A 26,376-nucleotide genomic window follows, 5' to 3' on the forward strand; every position below is an offset into this window, starting at 1 on the left:
CCAAATTGTTAAAAATAAATCTGCATAAACGTACTTAAGTTAAATTTATCTAAAAAGAATTTTTACATATTGTAGCTAATTATGATATCCAATTGGGAGTATAAAGTAATGAACATTACGTAACCAATCTGTTTCTAATCCCTGCAGATGGAAAAAAAAATATAAATACGTAATTTTTGAAACATTCCTTTCTTCATTTTCCTTAATCACACTTTTAGATAATAGGTATGATTTATTGAAAGGAAAATGTTGATGATGTAATTGGGTGGTTTAAATGTGACAGCAATTGATAAGTTGAATGGCATTTTGTTTCTCCGCGTTATCGTACTCCGCCGATCTTATTTATACTTCGGTAGCAACGTTAAATATTTGCAGTGCATGCTTCGCTTATAATCAAGCCTTGATCATAACGGGAATCGTAACGAAGCATAGATAGTCAGAAGACAGAGAGAAAGAAATAAAGATAGACAGACATAGTGAATTGCGTCGACTGTATGCCAATATAAATCATTTCGTGCAAGTTGATTTGACTCGTACAGATTGCGGTACACGCACGCACGCACAAACAAACACACACACAAATTCTTATCTTAAACTAAATTTCTGAATCGTCTGTTACATACCCAATGTCTCATTTTGAAGAATATCACCAAATATTTATGAATTTATTGATTTTATAATCAAAAGTTTCAATTAAAAGTTACTAGATATTTAAAAAAATGCAATTTATTATAAAGAACATTTTTATCAAAATTCAAAAATCCTAAACATATTTTTGTTTTTAGAAATTTATATTTTTATTTTAATAAAAATTTGAAAAAATATTAATACATATTTAAATACCCATAATATAACTTTTGCGTCAATGTTTTATGATATCTAACTGCAAACGAATATTATATTTTTCCCCTTTAAAACTTAGCAATTATTGTTACTGAAGCATTTACCTATAAACAACTTATTTACAATTATTTTCTTGGATATTTGATTATACCCAGTGAACACAAGACCTTCATATGATGTCATACGTACGTCATAAAGTCATCTTCAAATTTTTTCGTACACATGACGGAACCCAGTGAACACAAGACCTTAAAATGATGTCATACGTATGTCATAAAGTCATCTTCAAATTTTTGAAGTGAAAAGTGACTTTATTTACGACCACAATATTAAGTCATATGTTCTGACATAAAAATGACGTAATAATTCCATCATATTCTTACAGCAAAAAACGAAAGGTTGAATTTTTTTTTTTAACTTTGTACTTTGAGACTATAAATTAAGTATATAATATTGTAAAATTTTTTAATTAAATTAATTTAATTTAAAAAAAAATAAAAATTTTTTTTCAATTAAATAAAAAAAATAGGAAACTAACTCAGCTTATTCTGGGACTGGCGGGAATAATCGCAGATTTAGACAAAGTTTTTTTCTAGAAAATAAAAAAAAATGAAAAATGGCGAACTTCGAGAAAATAACGGTTTTTCTCAAAAAATACGAAAATTTAATGGATTTTATAATTTTGAAATTTTTTTGTATTTTTTTTCTGAAAAGTACATTTAAAAACAAATATTTAAAAAAAAACGTTCCAATGGGTTGAATTTTTAAGAAGTTATAGCCATTTCAAAGAAAAGAGCCATTTTTTTTCAAAAATTAAATATTTTGGATTTGGTAAAAAAATTTGAAATAATTCTGAAAATTGTTTTTCATAGGGTAGCATAGAATAAAAAACTTTCAGACAAATCGAAAGGGGTCGGGGTCAAAAGTGACTGATTTAACGTGGAATGCCCCATATACATATATATATATATATATCATCAAACTTTCATGTGTACTGATTTTTGTCTCTGAATATCTTTTGAACGCTTAATTTAATCGCCAAAACATAAAACACCATTTTTATAGAGCAGTTAATTTCCTACAAAAATTTGTATTGCGCACTTTTTTATAGTCATTTATTGTCGAGTTATAAAATTCATAAACAAAAATGAAATTTGTCTTAAAATAATTAAACTGAAATCTTCAATATCATTCAAATGGTGAGGTTTACGGAAAAAATATATAAGATACCTTTTTTGTAAAGCATTAAATTTCCTAAAAAATTCTTCTAGAACATTTTTCTGTACACTCAATTAATGATGAGGTATGAATTTTATTCTATTGGACTGAGAAAAAAATAAAAAACTGCGATTCGGCGGATCTTCCTATTAAAATTAAGAGCTCATATTTGGTGAGAATTTTTTTAAGGTGTCTAGCGAACCCATTTTTTTTGTAGCACTTGTAAAAAAAAAATAATTGATTTTTTTGACCTGCCCTAATATATATATATATATATATATATTTAAAAAAACGGTGACGGTAAGTCACCTTATAAGTATATATTTTCAGTGCATTAAATAAATATGTCTAATGGTTATTGTACTACCGGTGGTACACGTGGCACGGAACATGTTAATTATAATTTATATTAATAATTTATGTTCATTTTATTATTTAATATTATTTATTAATTATATTTAATAATATTGTTAATTATATATGGATTAGTAATACAATGGAAATTAGCACAAGTTCGCATGGCTCTGTGAGGCAAATCACCATCCAGTAATCGTATGTTTCCGAGTTCAAATCCCGGGTGTGGAAAAAAAAATTATACGTCATATACTAGTAAGAAATTCGGCAACAACTAGACATATGTATGACATCATTGCTTTTTTGTTCTTTTGTTTCGTCAGGTCAGCTTAACGTCATATTTATTACGTAAAAGTCTTACGTCAATAAGTGTGAAATAATGAGTCACATGTGACTCATATCTGACTTATATCTTACGTAAATCATGACATCGCGCAAAATCATTTTGACGTAATTGTGTTCACTGGGTATTGTTTCAACTAAGACACCTAAATTTAAATTTCAGTTATTCATGGATTTACCTGATTCTGATAGTCAATGTAACTATTAAAAATTCCTGAAGCTATTACGATAGCTACCCCCAAAATGACGCTTCTTTGAAACCAAATCGAATCCCATTGCATTTTCATTCTTCCTCGCATAGATCCGATTACTTTGTTCACCACATTTGAAACTATTTACAAAATAATACTTATTAATTGAATATATTTTTCCTATTTTTGTTTTTTATATTTTCGATTAATGTGCATAAAATTTAATTATTTACACATGTTACAATTAGTTTTAAGAAAATATCCACTTCGATGATTCAATCGTTTGTTATGAAATTTAGCATAATAATAATAGGAAAATGATTAGTAAATGTTTTTTTTTATAACGGACGATTTTTTTTGACATTGAAACGCATTTAAAATAAGATATAAAAGTCATGATACGATATATATCGAAGATAATCTAACGAATGAAACACACCGATTGAATCGACCTCCGTGAGTCAACTATGAAAATTCTTAAGAGACGAGTCGGTAATGTAAACAAGTTTTTATTCTATTTTATTCTCTAAGATATATATCTTTAAAGATTTAAATAGATTTTTCAATATAATTGTTACTAACAGTTACGATGAGCTAATCTATCCAAGGATTCATATTTCGTAAGAAAATTTAATGATTCATTGAAAAGTTTTATTTATTTTCAAAGACAAAAAAATATCCAAAAAACAAATATTAAATCTAAACAAATCTAATCAATATTTAAATTTAAGAAAAAGAAAATTTTAAAAAATCTTGCAATTGGAATAAAAAAAAAGAAATTAAACGACAATTATTAATTTAGCGGTCGATAAGGAAGAGATTTAACTATCCACGTTAAAGGAATCCAAGATGGCGCTAGTCATCTATCAATTAGGTACGGTCGATACGTTAGTACGGAATTAAACCGCATGGCGGCGTGGAAGCAGCGTCGACAAGATGTCCGGTCGATAGAAATCGGCGTGGTGCGACACTGAGTAGACAAGAGACGACAACTCTCTCTTCTCGTTCGTGTCTGTTCTTGGGTTAAGAGAGAACGAATGAAGAACAAAACAACGACAAAAAGAAAGATATAATTTAATTATTAAAACAGAAAAAAACGGGAATATATAGTAATTAGTAAAAATAGAGTTATACACGAGTTGTGTCGAATATGAGATGGTTTGTCATTGACATCCTTTACGCGTGAAAAAGAAAAATCGAGAGAGTTTTTTTCGTGTTACTTAAAAAGAAGAAAAAGAAGAGAGAGAAAGAGAGAGAGAAAAAGAGAGAAAGAAAGAAGGAGAAAGAGAAGGAGGAAAAGGTGACGTGTACATAAAAAAGAAAGAGATAGGGAATGTGCATTGAGACAAGGATACACGTTGGTAGCAATACGTACATTCTGAAGTCACCACTGTGAGAGAGACAAAGACGAAAGGATTGTAAGGCAGACAGACAAGAATATATGTAAATAGTGAGAGAGAGAAAATAAGTTTCTTTCGATTACGCGTCGAGAAAGATGCGTTCGCGCGTATTAGTAACGCGGAGGACGACGAGGAAAGAGAGGAGGCGCCATCACGAAATCGTCTTGGTGTTGAATCTAGCGTGAGTCAGTCGTCCCGTCGTGGATCGTAACGGGCGGCCACCACGTACAAGATGGCTTCAGGCGACAATGTGGACGCGATCGAGGTGGTCGAGACCAGCTTCACCGGACCGGCTCAACCTGCTGCTGCTACCGAGGATTCTACGAGGACTGATCAGTCAACCGAAGACGACAGTAAGTATTTTTGTGTTTCATTTCTCTTTTCTATTTTTTATTTTTTTTTAATTTTTTTTTATTTTTTTTTTATTTTTTTTTTTATTTTTTAACATACATTTCGCGTCCTTCCTTTTTATACTCACTATAAATCTCTTTTTTTCTATATCTCTGTTTTATTAGTTTTTTTTTTATATATCTATCTCTTTTTCTTTATTTCTTTCCGTTCTTGTATTGTCGACATAACCTATAACGAGACACGTAATGAAAGAAAGAAAGACAACGATGAATATTTACGATTAGTTAAATTAGTAAGTGAGATAGATAGATACTACTATTTTACTACTACTACTACGCTCTACTACTACTCTACTAAACTACTACTACTACTACTGCTACCTACTATTATTACAACTCTCCGAAAAAGGAAGGACAAATAATGCGTTTGAAAATTCGATATCCTCTTTAAATTTCTCAAATTTTCCTTTGCTATATTTGGATAGATTTTCTTAGATCATGCCGAAAAAACTAAAGTACTAAATACTAAAAAGAAATAAGACAATAAAGAAGCCGTGGTGTCCCTTGGGGAAGCTCCGAAGCGTCTCGTAATCCGGCTCGCTCGAGCACGATTTGACAGCTGATGGGTGTCACCCGTGTCTACCTCCTTCCCTTCACCCCCACTTTCCCCTGCCCCCTTTCCTCCCACAGCCCATCGTCCATCGTGCGCCACGCGTGTCTTCTCTTCCCGAACGAAATCGATGCCTCGAACCTTCCTCTTCCTCTTCCTCTTCTTCTGTATACTCTCTTTTATTCCTCCCTTTATCCCTTCTACTCAACCCCTTCTAAAACCACCCTCTCAACTACCCCTCGAACCTTTCTATCTATTTTTCTCCATCGTTTATGTCCGTTATTCGATCACACGAATATATTCTGCCTAGATGCGCCGATTATTGATACTCAATTTTGAAAAATAAATATTGTATTTTTGGTGTATATTTTTTTGTTTGTATTTGTTCTCTCTCTTTCGTATTTTTTAATTTAGTAATTATTTAGGAATTTTTTTCTCTAATCAAATTGGTGATAATTAATTTACATTTTTTGTTTGGTCAGATTGTCAGGTTTGTTCTACATCTTCTGTATTAGATTTGTGGAGTAATTATTTCAGCGACATTTTCAAAATTGATTTTGAGATCACTATTTTTAATAGTAATTTTTATTAACAACTATTTTTTTTTAATCAAATTTTGTATTAATCGTCTTAGTAATTATTTGATCGATATTAAAATGTGTTTCAAATTGATTTTTATATTATTATTATTAAGTATAAATCGAATTAACAATAGATTTCTTTTTCAATTTTTGTATTAATTACTGACAGATGATATTGAAACGTGTATAGTTTTATTTTTTATATTTCATTGAAGATAATATCGAATCGATAGCTGATTCTTTTTCAATTTTAATCCCCTAATTTAATTGATTATTTTATAAATAATAATTTTTTCAATTATATCCGTGTTAAACGGAATTTTTGTTGAAAATAATTTTTCACTGGCTGCAGACTTTCTTTCTCTTTCTTTATCTTTGCTTCTTTCTTTTTTGCTTTTGGCACGCGTGAAAGTAGGAAGAAGGGGCATTGTACCGTTTATCGAACCTACGCACACTAATCCCAAGTTTTTAAAACGTGGCCAAAATATGAAAATGTAGTTTAATGTTCTTGAAAATTAATATTTGGTATAGTTTCCAAGTCACTGATTACAAATCTGATATTATCCTTTTTATAAATATATTGGCAAAGACAAAATTGTGAACAATTTAGAATGCATTATCACTGAAAGTAATATTCTATATTTAATAATAGCTATTGTGATAAATAAAATAACAATAAGAAATATTTAAGAGAAATAATTAGTTATTTATTAGCTTATTTTTTATTTAATTTACTTGTAATTAAACAATGTAAAACCAATTAGAGCGTAGAATTGGTCAAGAATTTTTAATTATATTTAAAGCTCTTTTTAATAGATATTTCTAATATCGTGCATCACATATAACAATATATTTATCATTAGCAATTACATTTGTTACTTATATAAATATTGAAAAACATAATTGTTAGGCGAAGATTTCATATCCATACTTTAGCATTTGTTGGATATTAACTTTATTATACGCGTTTAAAATAACCGTTATTCTTCGAGAACAGCGAGTCATAAATGTTCTCAACGCTCACGTTTAAATTATAAATTTTGCAGTTATGCACAAACATTTGTTTATTGTAAACAGTTGAAAAAAATTACTTCGAGATTTACTGAACATATGTTAAGGTTTAAATATGAAGTCCTAAATAAAAAATTTGTTTTCGATTATTGTCTACATTTTGAGAATTTGAAACAACCATAAGCTACGTATCGCGTGCTGCACTCAAGTTGCGTGTTTTGTAAACGAGTATAAAACTTTGAAAGAAAGATAGAAACAAATACAGAAAGAAAGAGACAGAAATGTTATAATTGTGTGTCGGTCAAGACGATTAACTCTTAAAACATACTCGCGCCATTAGGCTCAACAAAGTTATTCTCGTAATCTGACGCACACACTGCATTTATTTATATGTGTGTGTGTGTGTGTGTATCTCAAATGTCACAGTGAACATTGTTAACCCTTCGATTATACCATGCCCAGTAACTTTGTTGATTTTTCCCTTTTTTTTTCTTTCTCATTTTTTTCATCCTGCAAAGTTCACTCTCTATTCTATCCTACAAATATGTTTACATGTGTTGATTAATGTATCTGTGTGTGTCAAAAGCTTTGATCATTCTATCGTGCATTGTACGTGTATGATGTATAGTATATACAAGTAGTTCAGTTTAATGAAAATATCTTTTAATATATTTTCTTCCATGTATTCGTGTTTACGTGTATTTAGGTTGGGCAGTTTGACAAAACATCTTAGTTATTTATGGTTTCATGGTAAAATTCATTATTTCATGCAATTCAATATTTTATTTCATTACTATTTACTAAATTTTATTAAATGCACATCTTAATTTCTTTGTATTATTAACATTATAATATCTCTTTAAATTATCTTTTGATACAAATAGATTTATAATTTTTTTTTTATAAATAATTAAAATAAAATATTTGCCACTATTATTGAGTCAATATTTAAGAATTTTCTTTTTCATTTGATTTTTAAATTACATTTTTCAGTAATTATTTCGTATCTTTTGCATCAATTAACTGATTTAAAAAATTCATACCATCATCATCATCATCATCATCATCATCATCACATGCATTCAGTTGTAACGACGTAATTTTGTCCTAACATTGTTTTCCATAATACCATAAATAATGAAAAAAGATGTTTACATGTTCCAATTTAAATGCCCCGCCTGGTATATTCGCCACATTACATTGTAGTTGAAAAGATTCTTGGTTTAAAATAATATTCCATTTACGTTCTTTTCATCTTAAAAAACTTGGCAATTTTTTGTCACCGTTAAATTTCGAATAACCTGTTCCTTTTATCTGTCGTTTCCATTGGAATATGGAGGGTATATATGTATGGTCCCTCCATACATTGGAATGACTCCGTTTTGTATATGTTCAGCATGTATATACATATATTTTATTGGAAAAGTCACATAGCACGGTTAAAACTTATGTCAATTTTTTTTTCTTTTCTATTTTTTATATTTTTTTTCTCCTTCTTTTTTCTTTTTTTTTTTTGTTGTCGAACAACCGACCGGCCTTTGATCTTTTGATCAAAGCTTTCACTACTCTTCATAGTTATACTCTCACCATTACCATCCACCCACACCACACTACTACCAGTATTCTATGAATTAAACCCAACGTTACCGAAAGTGCTACCTATAAATCAAAAGCTTCTAATTAAACCTTATGTAGTACATTGATTATCGATTACATTAAACAGAATTTGATTAACACGAGATGTGGTATTCTGGTCCTGGTTCTCGATTTGACCGAGGTTTGATATCGATCCTCTAGTATGAGGAAGTGAGTAAGGGAGAATGGAAGGAGAAATAATCGGTTCCTTTTAAAAATGGCGGATACGTTTCATCCTACGAATTGAAATTTGATTAATCTTTCTAACAATGGATTTCTCACTTCATAAATAAAATATTTGGATTTAAATCGAACGTATTATTTAATATTTTTTTGTTATATATGTACTTTTTTAAAAATGAATTATTATATATAAATGTACAAATTTCATCGATATTTTTCAAAATTTTAAATTCTCGAAATATTTTAAAATAAATGATTAAATATGAATTATTTGAATAATATGTATAACATTTATTTGTAATATAAAATTAAAATGTTTAATGTAATTCTCTTTCTATTATAATTGTTCTGTTTCTTGTTTTAGTATTATTTAAAGAAATAATTTAATAAACGTGAAAAATTGTGATATTATTAAATATTTTCATGTGTTGTTTTCACAGATAAATCCACGGGAGAAAAAGTAACTGCACTCGATGTAAGTATCATTATCTAATCAATGCTTATAATACACATTATTGTTTGAAATTTTTCGATCTTTCTCTTTTGAGTTTTCAAGAATAAAGAAATAACGAAGAAAAAAAGAGGTTATTATTGACGCAATTAGTTCGTTTACAATACTATGCTTTCTTGACGCTCGAGAAATACGTATGTACGTACTTACTCGTTTGTACGTCAGAAGATAACGTGTGACTCCTATCGCATTCAAGTTTTTATCGTACATTACAAACAGTGACAAAAAGGAAAACATTTCTACGAATGAGTACGGAATAATAGAGTTGAAATTATTGTTAGAAATAAAACGTAAGAGAAAGGATCGAAATTTAAACAAAATTTGTCCAAAATTTCTTTTTGTAATTTAAAAGAAAAACACACATACAAATAGAGGAAAGATATTACAGATGAAAAGATTATCTCGTCGTAATAAATTGTAAAATTGAAAGTAAAATTTAAAATAATGTACATTCGAGAAAGGAGGAAAAGAAAAAAAAATATTGAAGTCGATTTTTATTTTTTATTATTTTAATTAAAATAAAAATCTCTAAATAATAATTTATTTAAGTTTATAAAATAGAATAAAATTCAAGGAAGAAAAATTTAGAAATCGAGATAGAAAAAAATATCAAAATTTGTTACGTTATTATCTTTTTTTATTTTCTATCTTATAGATAGAAATTAAAGAGTAAATATTTTTGATAATTAAAATATTAAAAGAGATAATATGTCGATACTTTGTAGAATGTTAACATGTAATAAAAAAACGAGACTCTCCTTGCATAACTCTCATAGTTACCGTGGTCGAAGAGGTGGGACGTTCGAGGGAGGAGAATTGGGGGGAGAAAAAAACTAACGTTGCTTCGTTAATCGCTTCGTGCAATACCGACCTCGTAACCATAGTCCTAGTCATCGCGTTCGCATTTTTTCTTTCTAATTTACATTGAAAGTTTACAGAATATTTACATGATGCAATAATCTTTAACAAATATAACGCGAAAATAAAAATCTTATCGATTATCGTACAATCAATCATTTTTTGGTCTAATTTATAATTCTCAGTTTCTATCTTATTTCATTTTTATATCTTTACAAAAATTGTATTAATTAGAAATAACAACAATTAATCGGTTGGAATTAGAATCAAAGTTTTTTTTCTGAATACTTTCATTCTTTTTATTATTAACACTAATAATATTTTATTAGGGATCTTAAAGAAATAAGATACGAAGACCGCAAATGGGGGGGTTGTGCCCAAAGACGGGAAAAATGGCGAGATTTGGTATTTGCGGCAATAAACTTTCGAGTTCCTAATGCCAGTTAATAATAATAATAATAATAATAATAATAATAATAATAATAATAATAATAATAATAATAATAACATTTTATTAATTATTGTGCATTAATTATTAATTAGAATTGGAATCACTATTTATTTTTTATTACTTTCATTCTATTTACAGTGAGTGTAGAAAGTATTCGTACACCGATCAATTTGAAATAAAATGTTGTGAAATTGTAGTTTATTAAATAATTTTTTATAAACAATGAATTTGTAAATATTCTTGTGAGTTTTTACAATAGATATAATGAACGAAAAAATCGGCAGAAAGATACGAGCAATAAGTATTAATACAGTTCTTATTTCGAACTATTTGCAAAAGAGTTTGTATATAAACCATCATGTAAAAACATCACGTAATTTTTTTTAGTTATAATTGACCTCATCAGTATGTTTGTAAGTGTTATCGGCATCAGTTGAACTAAAAAATTTTTAAGATCGAAAATCATTGTTGGAAAATGGGACGAAAACGTGTGGAAATAACGATAGAAGAAAGAAAAATTATTAATAATTTACACACATAATCAATGTAAAAGTTTATTAAAAATATCGCGAATTAGAAAACAGACCTCGACCTACTATACAAAGTATCATTGATAGGTATGGATTAAGAAAGAACTGCAAAATAACTCAAGAAATGAACGTCCACGAAAATTTAATCAGTACAATGGACGAATTATCGCAAGAATGAAAACAGAATCCAAAGATAAGTGCTATAAAAATAGTCTAACATCTTAAAAATAATTTAAATATTCATATATCCGCTATTATTGTACGTAATTTTTGGCGAAATTCGAAACAAAAAATTAGTTAGTAAACTACAATTTCACAACATTTTATTTCAAATTGATCGGTGTATGAATACTTTCTACACTTACTGTATATTTATTTGTTTATTGCAATGACGATCAATACAAGAATGTATCTCGTAGTGTACATATGTGTATATAGATATATACGTGACTTAATACATAATTGGATTTCCTTTTAATTTCCTCAGGTGAAATCAGCTCTATTTCCGGTCTTAAAATATGTTATTCGATTCGTCATCAATTTCTTTATCAACTGCATTTCTACTTTTTTTCTTCATTTCTTTATTTTCTTTTCTCTCTCTCTCTCTCTCTCTCTCTCTCTCTCTCTCTCTCTCTCTCTCTCTCTCTCTCTCTCTCTTTTATAAATATTTCTAAAGAATAATTTTTCTATTACAATTTTTTTTTATTGAATTTCATATAATGAATGTGCTAGAGGATAATTTTTGTTTTCGAGATAATCTTTTCTCTTTTTCTCTCGTCAAATTATGGATTTAAATAAATAAATTGGTTAATAATATTTATCTAATTTTTTTTTTATATCATGACGCAGGAGATAGTAGACGGGTAGTTTATTTTGCAGAATTCAATAACACAGCATGGAACGGTGGGGCTCAAAACCCCTGCGGGGGTGTCAAGAAACAAATCGGAAAGGGAAAGGAAAATTGGACATCGTCGAGTTGGAGTGGGAGGTGAAATTACGTACAAAAAGGTAATACAATCCTACAAAATAATATTAAATAGGTATATAAATTAAGAGAATATTATATTTGATTAGTCAATAAGTAATTTAGATTATTACTTCATTTTTAAACTTGTTTGTTATTAAATATCCAAATTAAAATAACATTAAAATTTTTTTTATTTAAAATTTTTAATACGTTAGATTAGAATATATAAAGAATTTATATATTTAAATAGAAAACCCATTTATTTGAAATTGGTTATATTGGAAATTTTAATATTACTTTTTAATAAATCCAATGTACATATTTATTAATTATTATTTTTATTATATATGATAGTATTTTGTAGGTAAAACACTATTGTAATTATATTAATAAATGTTTTCTTGTATAAAACGAATAGATACAAACGACACAGATTATGGGATCTATACAACTTGGTATACAACATGCAGTCGGTGGTCTGGCAAGTAAGCCAGAACGAGATTTGCTCATGCAAGACTTCATGACTGTCGAAACAACGAATTTTCCAAGCGAGGGATCGAATCACACTCCTGCTCATCACTTTTCCGAATTTAAATTTAAAAATTACGCCCCAATTGCATTTCGATATTTTAGGGATCTCTTTGGCATTCAACCGGATGACTTTTTGGTAATACTATTTATTTAATGAAATAATAATTATAATGATATAATTTGTATTTATTTATAGAATTAACATTCACATATTTATATTTAATTTTTGTATTTATTTTATTTGTTATTTTTTAGATGTCAATGTGTAGCGCACCTTTGCGCGAGTTATCCAATCCGGGTGCTAGCGGAAGTATATTCTATTTAACGGAGGATGATGAATTTATTATTAAGACTGTACAGCATAAAGAGGGAGAGTTCTTGCAAACTCTTCTACCAGGATATTACATGGTAAGAGAATAATCAGATATACAGATTGACCCACAACAGCAGAAAGTTTTTATAATAATCTTAGATAATCGTTAAAAATCAATTACAATATAACGCAAAATAAAAATATAAATTAACAAATAAAAAGAATAATTTATCTTTAGTTCAACCACTTGGAACTTCTGACAAACTCTTTACAATTTCATTGTGACGTTAATTTTATTATATATCAAATTGTTTCATATACCCGCAATAATATTATTTTGTCATTGAGGCAGTGAATCAAATTGACTAATAATCAATGTGTTTTTTCGTTTTCAGAATTTAAATCAGAATCCGAGAACATTGTTACCTAAATTTTTTGGCTTATATTGTTATCGGTGTAACAGTAAAAATGTTCGATTAGTAGCTATGAATAATCTCCTTCCTTCAGCAGTAAAATTGCATCAAAAGTACGATCTCAAAGGATCAACGTATAAAAGAAAAGTATGACGTGTGATTTTATTTATTCTAAATTTGATTTTTCTTATTTTATATATTTCATATGTATATTAATTATTTTCTAGGCATCAAAGTCAGAAAGATCAAAATCGTCTCCGACGTATAAGGACTTAGATTTTATGGAGCATCATCCAGAAGGAATTTTTCTGGAAGCTGACACGTACAATGCTCTGGTTAAAACAATTCAACGAGATTGTCGGGTATTGGAAAGCTTCAAGATTATGGATTATTCGCTTCTTGTTGGGATACATAATCTGGATCAGGCTGCAAGAGAAAAAACTGTAAGTAGGATAATTTATTTATGTATATATTTGTTTTTAAAATTTATTTTAGACTGTATATTTTAAACTACTTTTAATCTAAAAAACTACTTTTATCTCCGTTCAATGAGTTAAGTTAAAAGTAAACAATTTCACGTGATTGAGACGTGATTAATATAGGAGCGTATTCACAACTTTTAAATACTGTAAAATTGTTCTGGTAGGTTTCCTAAAAGTTCAGCTCTGAATCCAAAGCTTGGCTATCCATTTATCAGCTAATTTGTATCAGGAAAATTTATATGAATCCATTGCATGCTTAACACATCAATATTTAGTTAGCCTTCCTTACCTCGAATAAAATAATTTCAAATAAAACTGAAGTAAAAATATTTCACAAACGTTTTGTTGATTCATTTGGTTAGCAGGAACAAAGAATATCGGCCAGTGCGGACGACGAAGTTGGTGAAATGACTGGAGAGAATGGAGCTTTTATTCAAGCGGAAAGAGAACGTGACAGGGAAGATAGAATAGGTGCTACGGCATTGAATCGATCGAGAAGCATAAACAGGCAAAGATTGGTCGCTCATAGTACAGCTATGGAAAGTATTCAAGCTGAAAGCGAACCAATTGATGAAGAGGATGATGTTCCGTGAGTATTCTTTTACACGTATATATTTTTCATTCATTATTTTTATTACAATATATAAAAGGTAGATCAAAAATTCTTTAATGGGATCATCTCAAGTTAATAAGTAATTTTCTTCAAAATTAGCTAATTTTTTCCCAAATTTTTGGGTATGTTTATGTAGTAATATTTTATTGTTCATTGTGCATGAACAAATAAAAAATTAGTATATATTTCGTATCAGTGTGTAATCTTGATATATACCCTAGCACCATCTTGTTCCTATTTCAAATGCTTACCAAATAAATACGAGTGAAAGTTTTTTTTATTTAACTTCATCAATTAACTTTCTACTTATGGGAATGTTTAATACAATACTACTATATTTACAATTTATAATTGCTAGCTTAAAAATTTTGCTCCAATTTATTTGTAGAAATAATCTAGAAATTTTTTGACCTACCTAGAAATTTGTGATTCCATCCTATAGAAATTGATTTGTTGAATGTATAAATATCAAAAGTTAAGTATATAAATGTTAAATATAAATTATTTTTTTTTCCTAGCAGTCCTGGTGGTATACCTGCAAGAAATGCTCGTGGTGAACGGCTATTGCTATTTCTTGGTATCATTGACATTTTGCAGAGCTACAGGCTTAAGAAAAAGCTCGAGCATACGTGGAAATCGATGATACACGATGGTGTAAGTTTACCATTTTGTTTATATTATAATATTTATTTATATTAATTAATTAATATGTAATTTGTATGTATTTTTTACATATTAATTAATATGTAAAAAATATCAACAAATATCTAGTTATCAATTTATTTATCGTTTTATTTTCTATACCAATTAAAATGAATAAATTGAAACAATATTTTTTGTTATTTCTTCTCTTTAGGATACGGTATCAGTACATCGACCAGGATTTTATGCTCAGCGTTTTCAAGACTTTATGGCCAAGACAGTATTCAAGAAGATACCTTCACGTAAGTACCATCCTAATCAGCCTCTACTAGCAAACTTGACGTCAATGTTAACATTAAACAAGGCTCATTCTTAAGTTGTAAGTTTAATTACAATGAATTGATTATTATCGCGATGATCATTGCTTTCTGGTTGATCTAATTTATCTCAATTATGATTAATTTTTTATACTCTTTATATTTTCTCTCTATTTTATATATACATATATTTAATATTTTTTAAAACGTTGAAACATAGCTAATTATCTATGTCATTCAACAATAATATAATGCTCTAACATTTTTCAAGGTTATCATTACAAAAACGAATGTAAAGATAACGATAAAAATGTTCTTTTTTTAAACTACTAACTGTGATTTTATATTCTTGTGTCTGTCTGAATACTATATATGTATATATATGTATCACGCATATACTATAATTCAACACCATATGCAATGCTATTCGATGATTTTTTTTTTATTTTTCTTTTTTTTAATTCGATAATCGCGTATTGGAAATGTACCTTACAAAATTATTAAAAATATAAAAATACAAGAATTTGGGAAAAAGATTTTCTAGGGAGATTTAGGATATTGGATTATAATATAAACAAAGGAGAAGAAAAAAAAGCAAATAGATTAACTAATTTAACTTTAATTAACTAATATTTAGCATATGGCTTTTCCCAAACATACACATTTACATTTAATATTAATTAAAATTAATATTTGTCGGTACTTAAGATAGGAGAAAAGTAATATGTATACGTACATTCATAAACACAAACACAACGCAAATTAAAATATATAAATAGTGCAGTATGCCGTAAGCTAGAAGAAGCCGTATTTTGTTTTCTCCAGTATTCTCGTTGTAATCTTATTGAAAAAAAAGAAAAAGCAAAAAGAAAAGCATCCGAAAAACATTTAAAAAAAAAAACAGAGAGACAGATAATATTTTAATTAATTAAACGTACTTATTCGCTATTAGCATAATTAACTATGCCCTTTTCTAACAAGTAACAAGTTTTCATTTTTAAATGTTCATTTCAAGCAATGTCCAATATGTGAGACTATTAATCTCATTATTATTATTATTATTATTATTATTATTATTATTATTATTATTATTATTATTATTATTATTATTATTAGTATTATTATTATCGATTATTATTATTAGTAGTATTATTATTATCGTACAAATCGATTGTATTATTTAGTTTAAATCATGCATTTATCATAAACGATTAGGCTCACAAGAAAAGAAAAAAGAGAAAAAAGTAAAAAAACATAGTAAGCAATTTCGCGTAAAAAGAAAAAAAAACATATATTATATATAAGTATACAGATCTATTTTATATTTTGCAAACTATCTTCCTTTTTTTTATGCAAAAAATAAAAGCAGATATATTATAACCGTCCAAAATAATATTCTAAGAAAGAAATCATAAGAAACGGATCTCGCTGGTATCTGAAAATTTCTATTAAATCATTCGCTTTTATAGTAATACATATATGTAATTACATTTATGTAGATATTTAAAAAAATATATATAAATATACATATACGTATTTTATGAACAAAAAAATTCGTGTCGTTTAAATCCAATAGAAACAAAAAATATATTTTTAAAAAAACCCAAAAACTGCACAAACTTTCTTGTCCAACTAATGTATAAATGAAATTCGTGCTGCCAAACGTGTAGATTAATATTATCGAACAAATTCACGAGCAACTAAAACGTGATATTTGAATAAATAATACGCCATATCGATAGCACAAATTTGTAGTTGTTTAATGTAAGATTAATCATTGTTTTAGATTCATTAAGATATTTTCGGATACCTTCAGAGAAATTCATGCAAAAAATATGAATCAATCAGTAGTGTATATAGATGTATAACAAATCTATCTAGAGAAAAGAAAAAAGAAACCTTAATCAGTAATTGGATAATCACTTATTAGGTTTTGTTTTGGTGTGACTAATTGCTAACACAATGTATACGTACATTTATATTTTCATTTTTTATTTTATCTCATTATTTACATTTTTTTATTCTCATTTTTACGATTTAATTTGTTTTAATTTACTTTATTTTGATTTATATAAAAAATTAATGTTTCGTTGGTTCATCATTTTAATATACTCGTACGAAGACAGTATTTAAATACAATTAATTAATTAATTAATTAAAAAAAAATTACATTTAAATGAGCAGTATTTTAATCGGCTAATTTGTAAAATTAATTTAATTGATAATCTATGTTCACTGGTGTCCACAAAACATAGCTGAGTATTTGAACATTGTCGAATGTAAGTAGAAATGAATATTATTTTATTCATTAATTAGCATACAAAATAAAGTTATTTTATAATAATAATAATAAAAAAAGTTTATTTCGACTGTACTTCCTATGCGTGTGTGGATTACGTATTGCAATTAAATATTTATATAGAATAAAGAAAGAAAAAACAGTTCCTCGATAAACAAGTACTTACCTGTGTGCCAAAGTTTTGTAAGACTTGTTTATACATTTATACCTATATATATACACAAATTGTATATTATTTAAATAATAATTGATAGAGAGTGCATATGAGTTGCTTCTTCTAATACTAATTCTATTTACACACAAAGCTTTCTATTTTATTATTCATTCGGGTACGCAATCTGATTAAAGCTTGTTACCGAAAAGGATGTAATAGAATGCACGATACGTATTAGTATAATATATAAATCAGTGATTGTGATTATTATATAAATCAGGGCTCCTCAAACTTTTCCACTTGCCGACCTCTTTTACCTAAACTAATATTCTCGTAACTTAAAACTCTACATTATCTTCTCTTCTATTATCATAAACTTACAGGCATACTATACGTGTCTTGTTTTGAATGAATTTTTGGTTCGTTCACCATCAAAGAATTTATTACTTTTGCTCCAATATTGGCGACCCCATATTATTGGTTCGTCAGAGTTGCGTTGAGAAGTTCTGATATAAATAATATATATTTTTTGTACGTTTATTCTTGTACAATTTAATTTAAAAATGAAAATTATTTAAACAAATCTTTGTTTCTTTTTTATCTGATTTGAAAATTTTTTTCAAAAATAGGACATAACAAAAAATATGTATTTTAAATGATCTGAAATAATTAAAAATTAATCCACTTTCATAATCATTTACTTATATATTCGTACACAATTATAATTAATTATTAAAATGATCTGTGATCTATTGTTAGAATCTATCTCAAATAATGACTTATTTTCGTGCTTTCTATCATTTTCTATTGATTGAGAGTTCCTCGTAACGAACAAATTGTCAACACTTACTTAAGATTTATATACAATAATAGACATTTTTCGGATCTTGGAAAGAGAAAGAGTGTGAGAAGGAGCGAATGAGTGAGTGAGAAAATTAGGTATGAAAATTAGAGATAGAAATATCTTTTTAAAATGTTAAACAAAGGGATATTAAATTAAAAAAAAAAATACAAAACAAAAAAGACAAGAATTATAAAAAGCAAATATTAGAAATTAGAAAAGGATAGTAAATAGAAACAAAAATATTCAGCTATAAACTCTCACACTGTGGACACCAATGTAAAATATTTATATATATATATATATATATATATACATATATATTTTTTGCCAATAAACATTTTCACGATTGACAATTTCATTTCATTTAAAGAGCCTACCCGCACTACTACTGTCTCACACTTGATTTATTTCTTTATACTTTTATTGTGTTCTTCGTTGTTATTTTTATTTTATTTTTTTTATTTTTAAATACAAAATATAATTATTAAACTATTGTATATGAACAATGTTGCTCTTTTGGTGATAATGGCACTTATAGACGCTCAAAAAATGTTTGCTCATATCGAACGATATCCGAACGTTTCGAAATCAAAGGGTTAACAAAAGTGAAAGGGGAACAAACACTAACTAAATTCGTCTGTGTGTGCTGTGTCATACTAATTAATTAATCAATTATTTTGTGTGTTATAATTTTAAATCATATACTGCACTCCCATATCTTTAATCTTTTATTTATCTATATTTTTATATAATTCTTTTTTTTTTTGCTTCTAATTTTTGTAATCTTTTAATATTTTTATTTCAAAGTTATTTAATCATAATCATCATCATTATCATCATCATTGTCATCATTTTATACACCTTACATACTGTCTTCGATAATTATTATGTTTTCCATGCGATGTGTTCGTTGTTTGTGTTTTTCTCGTGCAACACATTTTGAGGATATATCTTTTTTTTCTTTTTGTTAATCTTCACTTGTTAACACAAATATATACAGGGTGGATCAACATTTTCTGAAACGGGCCAAAGGTTCTCGTTGATTTCTAGCATCATTTATTTTTTTATTGTAAAATTATTGTGAGGAAAAAATAATTGATTTTTTTTTTAATTGTCCGGTCAATCTAGAAACTTTTAGCTCACCCTGTGTATATTTATCTATATCTATTTATCTATCTCTCTATATATCTATATATTACATATATTATAAATATAAAAATTGTGTTGTGTCATATTTCAAAACAAATATACATTACCGTTAAAAAAGAAAAAAGCAATTAGGTTTCCAAAAAAACGCAACGTGGGATGTATAAAATTTAAAAAAAGTGAAGAAGAAAAGCGATATAACCAAGGAATAAAGACAAATTATGACGTGTGTCATATTTCTAAAAACTAATGTACATTACCGTTAAAAAAAAAGAAAAAGTAATTAGGTTTCCGAGTAAAGAAGCAATATCGGATATATAAAATTTTTAAAAATATAAACCCATCGTAAAAGAAAAATTACTAATACTTACACTTACACGCGAGATCGTGATAAAATTAGACAGCGTGTGAATGTATCTGTGCATATTTAAATTGAATTACGGAATTCGGAATTCATCCAACAAATTTTCAAATATTATTTTTTCTCTCTATTAATTAATTCATACATTTATACATTATATATATATTTCTTTTATATTTAATTTTATTTTTAACTCTTATTTTTTTCTTTAATATTTATTGAGCCTAAATACTCTAAAAATCCTCACTATATTGTGTCACTCATTCTTTCTTATAATTTCACAAGACGGAAATTTTCTATTACTTAAAAAAATAATAAGAAAAAGATAAATAAATAAAATAAATTTACTTAGAAAAAAATAAAAAATAAATTAGAATAATGAGAGAAACCGGTATGTTGTTAGAAATAATGTTGACGCAAATAATTGAATATAACGGAATCAGCTAAATGTTGATATTTCTGTGTCTCGTGCATTACTTTTCGTGTCAACCCCAAACGAACCTGATCTGATCTGACCTGATCTGCTACCGATCGATACTCGAAAACTCGAATACGAAAAGTGGACCTGCCTGAGATTAAGGGGAACCATCGCAAATTCCGTAACCTCGTCACCAGCTACATAGGTAACTCTGTCTGTCTCTGTTGGTCGGTCTTTGTCTGTTTTTTACATTTTTTATTTATTTATTTATTTATTTTCCATTCATTCTGGTTTTATTTTTAAATTGATTTCTTTTTTTTTCCTCTCTTCTTTATTCGCTTTTTCCTTTCTTTTTTTTTTTTTTTTTTTAATTTTTTTTTCGTTTCCCTTACTTTCTTGTTTCTCACTTGTATGATCGTTCGTAAAAAGTTTTTTCCTCTGTTCTAACCACTTACGCTTGTACACACTCATATTTGAATATGTTTTTTTTTCTTTTTTTTTTTTTAGAAAATAATATTTATTACAACAATATTTGTACTATTTTGTAATTTATTTTTGTTCGGTACCCACGCTCATACGCATCAGAAATGCTTCTCAAAATCTTTTCTACTTTTCTTTTTGTTTTTTATTACTACTTATTTGCATATTTTTTCTTATTTATTTGTAAATCGTGTTTTTTTTTTTTTTTTTTTTTCAATAAAAAATTTTGATTGAACTTCCTATTTCTTTAATTTCGTCTTTGCTAATCGCTTTTATTAGCATCTTTTTCGTCATCTTAAAACTTTAGCTCGTTTCTTATCGTGTATATGAGCGTGTGTGTGTGTGTTATATATATATATATATATATATATATATATTTGCACCTTTTTTTATTTTTTTTTTTTATATAATTAATGAATGCTTTGAGTATATGATAATTAAAAATTATCTTGCACTCGTACCAATGTATTTTCTATATTTTATCCTTCGTGTTAGTGTAAGTATTGCTTATGTTTCTAATCTATTAATTAATTAATCAATTAATTAATTAATTATTCTTTCTTTAGAGTAGAGAACATTGATTCTAAAAATATTGTAATATCTTCTTATCAATCTTTTTGGAAGATATTCTACATTCCCATGAAAAATGTTTAAACTCGATAGAAAAAAATCTTACGTGTAGTATATTTGTGTGTTTATGTATTAGAGTTTCTCATGATTAAACTTGATCAAAAAACGATTGATTTTTCAATCGCATGTTTAGTCTCCTTATATCCTGTTGTTGATCCATTTGTTATCTTTGTAGCTCTTTCTGTGTGTTATTACACCCAATAATAATCGTGTATTTGATGATATTTTACGTACAGGATGGAATAAAAGTTCTTAACTTTTTTTATTTTACATTTAAGAACAAATTGGAAAAAAAATTTAAATTGATTTTACGAGAAAAAAATGTGTTCAATTGATTCTTAATTAATCATACGTGGTAACTTTTGACCCACTCTGTACTTTAATCCTTTTTACCATCCTTTTTCTTGTCACTTTTTTTTACATCTATTTTTATCTTTCAATCTCTCTATCTTCTATTTATCTATACTTTTTATTTTCCTTTTTTTCTTTCTTTTTTTTATTTTTTTCCAACTATTTAAAAACATTCATCAAAAGCTCTCGAAATGTGGTCGCGTTTTATTCGAGATAAGAAAAATAAAATAAAAACTAGATCCATAGGATTATTCCCATCATCCTGAAACAGATAGAGGAAAGAAAATTTAAATAGTACGGACCAGTGACCAATCAATTTCGCGCGTATTGATATTTATTATTGTTATTATTATTATTATTATTTTTATTATTATTATTATTATTATTATTATTTCTTTTTGTATAATTTCTTTTTTATTTTAATTCCAGCCACATGTCCACGAAAAAATATTCTTTTTTATTTCGTGCAGCAATTACTTTAGCCTAGACATAACCCTCCTTTTGAAAATCATCAACGAAGATTGTTATAAAAAAAAAATTATTATTAATATTAATACTGATAGTAATAATAATACTACTAGCGGATGTGTATGATACGCTACTTTTTTAGGAAATTTTTTTGACGGACGTTTACGATCACGTACGTACGTATATATATACACACAGTTATGTATATGAGTATATATTTGTATAATCAAGGCTTCTTATACTTTTTTATTTTGCAAATATGAACAAATATTTTTACAATCCTGGAATATAGATTCTTTTTTACTATCATAAACTCACAAACATACTATACATGTTTAATATTGTCAAAATTTTTGCGATCTTATATGGTGTAGCCAAGGTTGTTATATATATATATATATATATATATATATATATATATATATATATATATATATATATATTGTGTATATACAGGTAACCCTCCTATAACACGATAGATAGGTTCCTAGAAAATGCCGTGTTGTGCGAAACCGTGTTGTATAAGATCCAGAGCCATGAGCCAAAAACTTTTGTTTTCAGGCCATGGAGATGAAAATAAATACTTTCCGCAACACTGTATCTTTAAGACGGCAAGCCTCGCCGCGACTGTAGAAGTACAATGTTGTACAAAGGTTTTTTGAAAGGAAACAATGTTATAGATTGCCGTGTTATAGGAGAGTTCCAGCAATTTATGAATCGTGTTTTTTATCGCTGATGACTAAACATAAAAATAAAACACATAAATACACAAGGCATGTAGCGAGTTACACGTAGAAGGTTTATATACAAAATCATTGACAAACTTTTAATATAAAATATATATTAATCCTTAGAACTAATTAGAACGATTAATTATTGAAAGGAAAGCATATTTTTTTTTAGAAAGAGAGAATTGCTTTTCTTTGAATGTTGTCAGCTTGGATACGTAGTTTGGTTCCCATTTTTTTTTCATTGTTATAGAAAAAAAAATAGAAAAAAAATTATTTATGTTAATTTGTAGAACGAAGAAGAAGAATAAACATCAAACAGGATTTAGATTATACTTATATGTAAACATATATTATGTTAGAATTATAATTAGCGATCGGTGTTGTAGCAAGGATAAAAAAAATAATATTTTATAAAAAATAAAATAAAAACTTGCTATGGTACTGACTAAGCTTTAGTAGCGTATAAAATCAATGGTATTTCCTTCATTCATTTAAACGAACACTCCTTTAACATTAAATTTTATTATTATTGTAATATGGTTGTTTCAGTTTTAACAGAATCAATAGTAATGAACCAATCGTACCTGAAGTTACAGCAAATGTTGTGTTTTGTGTTGTTACAGCACTGAAACATTCCCCATCAAAAAGAAAAAGTATAACGAGGCCGTTGAGGCCACTCGAGGGTGACTTCGATTCGACCGGTAAGTCCACATTCATTTATTATTTATTTTTTATTTTATAAATTTTGTCTCACTTCAATTGAGAATTGTTCCAATCTTATCTATTTGTTGACAAATTTTGATCCGCTTCGAAATTTACGCTGCAAACGAGATCTTTTTTCACGTTGAAATATTTTTTTGTTAAAAAATAAAGCTTTTTTTACCTATTTTTTAACCCTACTTTAAGGGAATTCCAAATTTTTTAAAAATATTTCAAATATAAATATACGGGATCCTGTAAAGATATACAAATATTTATGCATATACTGAGATTAGTTTGATGATTTCAATACTGTGTGAATTAAGTTAAAGAAAATTAATTTAAAGGACAGAATTTCGAATAATTATTTTAATTATGAATTTCAACGTGAATAGTGATGCTTGATAATAATTAAATCGATAAATGAAAAGAAAGTTGTATAGATTTTTGGAAATTTTTAATTATAATTAATCACAGTAAAATTTTTTTTTATTAATTAGACAATATTTAAAAGAAACAAGATCAAATTCATACAAAGTATTATAATATTTGTAATTTTTTACATTTTTCTAATTCATATCGTGTCAAACATTTATTTAAAGTTCACAGTTTATTATATGTTACGTAATTTTGTTTATAAAATGTTCCAAAAATCATGCGATGAGTACGACAAAATTCTTATCGATCTACGAATTTGATCTTTTGGAGAATATTTTTCTAATGGCTTTGCGCTGAATTTCACACGTGTTAGCAAAGCACAGCGAAAAGTGCAGTAAAATTAGATGCGGCATTCCCAAGTTACCATTGCCCAGATCCAAAACCTTCACCACCGTTCCGAAATTCGAGAATCCTACTTGAACAAAGAAAGAAAAAAAAAATAATAATAAAAGAGGGAAAAACCGAACAACGAGAAAAACAAGTCCTGCAGACCCCTTCGATCCCACCAAACGGTTTTCTTTACCATCATCCAGAGAGAGTTGTCACAAACAGAAAAGAAAAAGGCACAAAAATCAAACGAAAAGAACATCAGTATGTACGTATTTCGATATTTGTATCACTGTGTATTATCTACCATCCCCCCCCCACCCGATAAAATATTATCGAATGTTCCTTCACCACTTCCCCTCTTTTACCATAGTATTTAATTATAAACGAAGTATCTTCATTTGTTTTCTTTTTTATTTTCATTTTCTTTTTTATTTTCATTCTCTTTTTCATTTTCATTTTTTTTTCTTTTTCATTTTCATTTTCTTTTTCATTTTTTTTTCTTTTTCTTTCTCTTTTTCTTTTTCTATTTCTTTTTCTTAACGTTGAGAATTGTTTGACGTTAACCTAACTTTTCCCTTTTTCTGATCACAATTTATCTCCAATTTATGGCGAAACGTTTTCCCTATAAATATATATAGTTATTCTATGTTAAGAAATGAATATCTCATGGTTTTTCTTGTTTTATTCTATCATGTTGACATCCCTTATTTACTATTGTCACCTAACCTAATCAACCCCAAATCACCCCGAATACAGCCCTGATCCTTTTATCGGCCAAATTGCAAGGAACCTATGCATATATAGCTTTTTCTACGGTGAATGCCAAACGAATGCGAGCAGTTTCTGGATATTACGTCATTCCCTTTTTTTCTTTCTGCCATTTCGAACGTCCCTTCCTCGAATCTTGGATTTCTCTAAATATGCATAGCGTATTTAAATCTGAACAAATAGGAGCAACCAATGCACAGGGAGATATTTTCATTCAAATGCTGGCTAAAAATATTTTTATTAATTCATCTAGCAATAAGTTCCTAAACATTTTATTTTATTTTATTTTTGGATAAATATATGTATATATGAGTCGCCTATTTTGAAAGTGGCTTACCTCCATTTATTTATGTTCGATTGAAGGGTTTGCGTTTCAATGCAATGAAAAATATACGTACAAGATACTAACGAGTCATACTGCTTAAGTGTATCTAAAGGCTTTAAATTTATATTTCCTATTAAAATAGTGGCAATTATTAAATGAATAATATGCGTTTTCTAACCACGAATGGAGTTAGGCCATTGTCAATATCAACAATTTGATTTGTTATAATTTTCGAAGGGACCTAACTCCATACAACATAATTTAAGATGCTTCAAATTGAAAAAAAAACAATACTCAATTTATTTTACATATCTTTAAAAAACTTCAGAAACATAATTTATGCGATTCAAAATATTTTTTAACTAAATAACCTACAAAATTACAAATATAACCTACAAAACAATTTACTATTCATCTACATTTTGTGTGTGTGAAAGAGATTTGAAGAAATCATGATGTTCCGATGATACATATCGTAATAGTCAATTATGTCCTTAAATTTTGCTGTTGTAATTTGTTTGATATTTTATATAGTGGTGTCAATACAGTATTTTCGAACTTTTTTGGTCTACCTCGACATGGTAATAA

The 26,376-nt window shown here is 27.4% G+C and overlaps 1 protein-coding gene across 18 annotated transcripts in view; it reads left to right on the forward strand.

Annotated features, from left to right (window-relative positions):
* Nucleotides 1-3,886: 3,886 nt before the first annotated feature.
* Nucleotides 3,887-26,376, forward strand: part of PIP5K59B (Phosphatidylinositol 4-phosphate 5-kinase 59B) — a 46,989-nt gene continuing 24,499 nt past the window's right edge. For 5 of the 18 annotated variants that reach the window (XM_089170360.1, XM_089170361.1, XM_089170359.1 and 2 more), the window contains exons 1-12: nt 3,887-4,701; nt 9,159-9,193; nt 11,948-12,076; nt 12,454-12,702; nt 12,822-12,974; nt 13,275-13,439; nt 13,520-13,735; nt 14,137-14,363; nt 14,906-15,041; nt 15,244-15,331; nt 20,711-20,773; nt 23,852-23,929. In XM_089170360.1, coding sequence (XP_089026486.1) covers nt 4,581-4,701; nt 9,159-9,193; nt 11,948-12,076; nt 12,454-12,702; nt 12,822-12,974; nt 13,275-13,439; nt 13,520-13,735; nt 14,137-14,363; nt 14,906-15,041; nt 15,244-15,331; nt 20,711-20,773; nt 23,852-23,929 — 1,660 coding nt within the window. In that variant the 5' untranslated portion in view covers nt 3,887-4,580. The remainder of the gene's footprint in view (nt 4,702-9,158; nt 9,194-11,947; nt 12,077-12,453; nt 12,703-12,821; nt 12,975-13,274; nt 13,440-13,519; nt 13,736-14,136; nt 14,364-14,905; nt 15,042-15,243; nt 15,332-20,710; nt 20,774-23,851; nt 23,930-26,376) is intronic. The other 13 variants (XM_015326832.2, XM_089170353.1, XM_089170354.1 and 10 more) reach the window with 7 other exon arrangements.

This window comes from Polistes dominula, unplaced genomic scaffold (assembly GCF_049000335.1).
Source record: "Polistes dominula isolate Pdom_NZ unplaced genomic scaffold, Pdom_raw_medaka contig_15, whole genome shotgun sequence".
In the NCBI taxonomy this organism is placed as follows: Eukaryota; Metazoa; Arthropoda; class Insecta; order Hymenoptera; family Vespidae; genus Polistes; species Polistes dominula.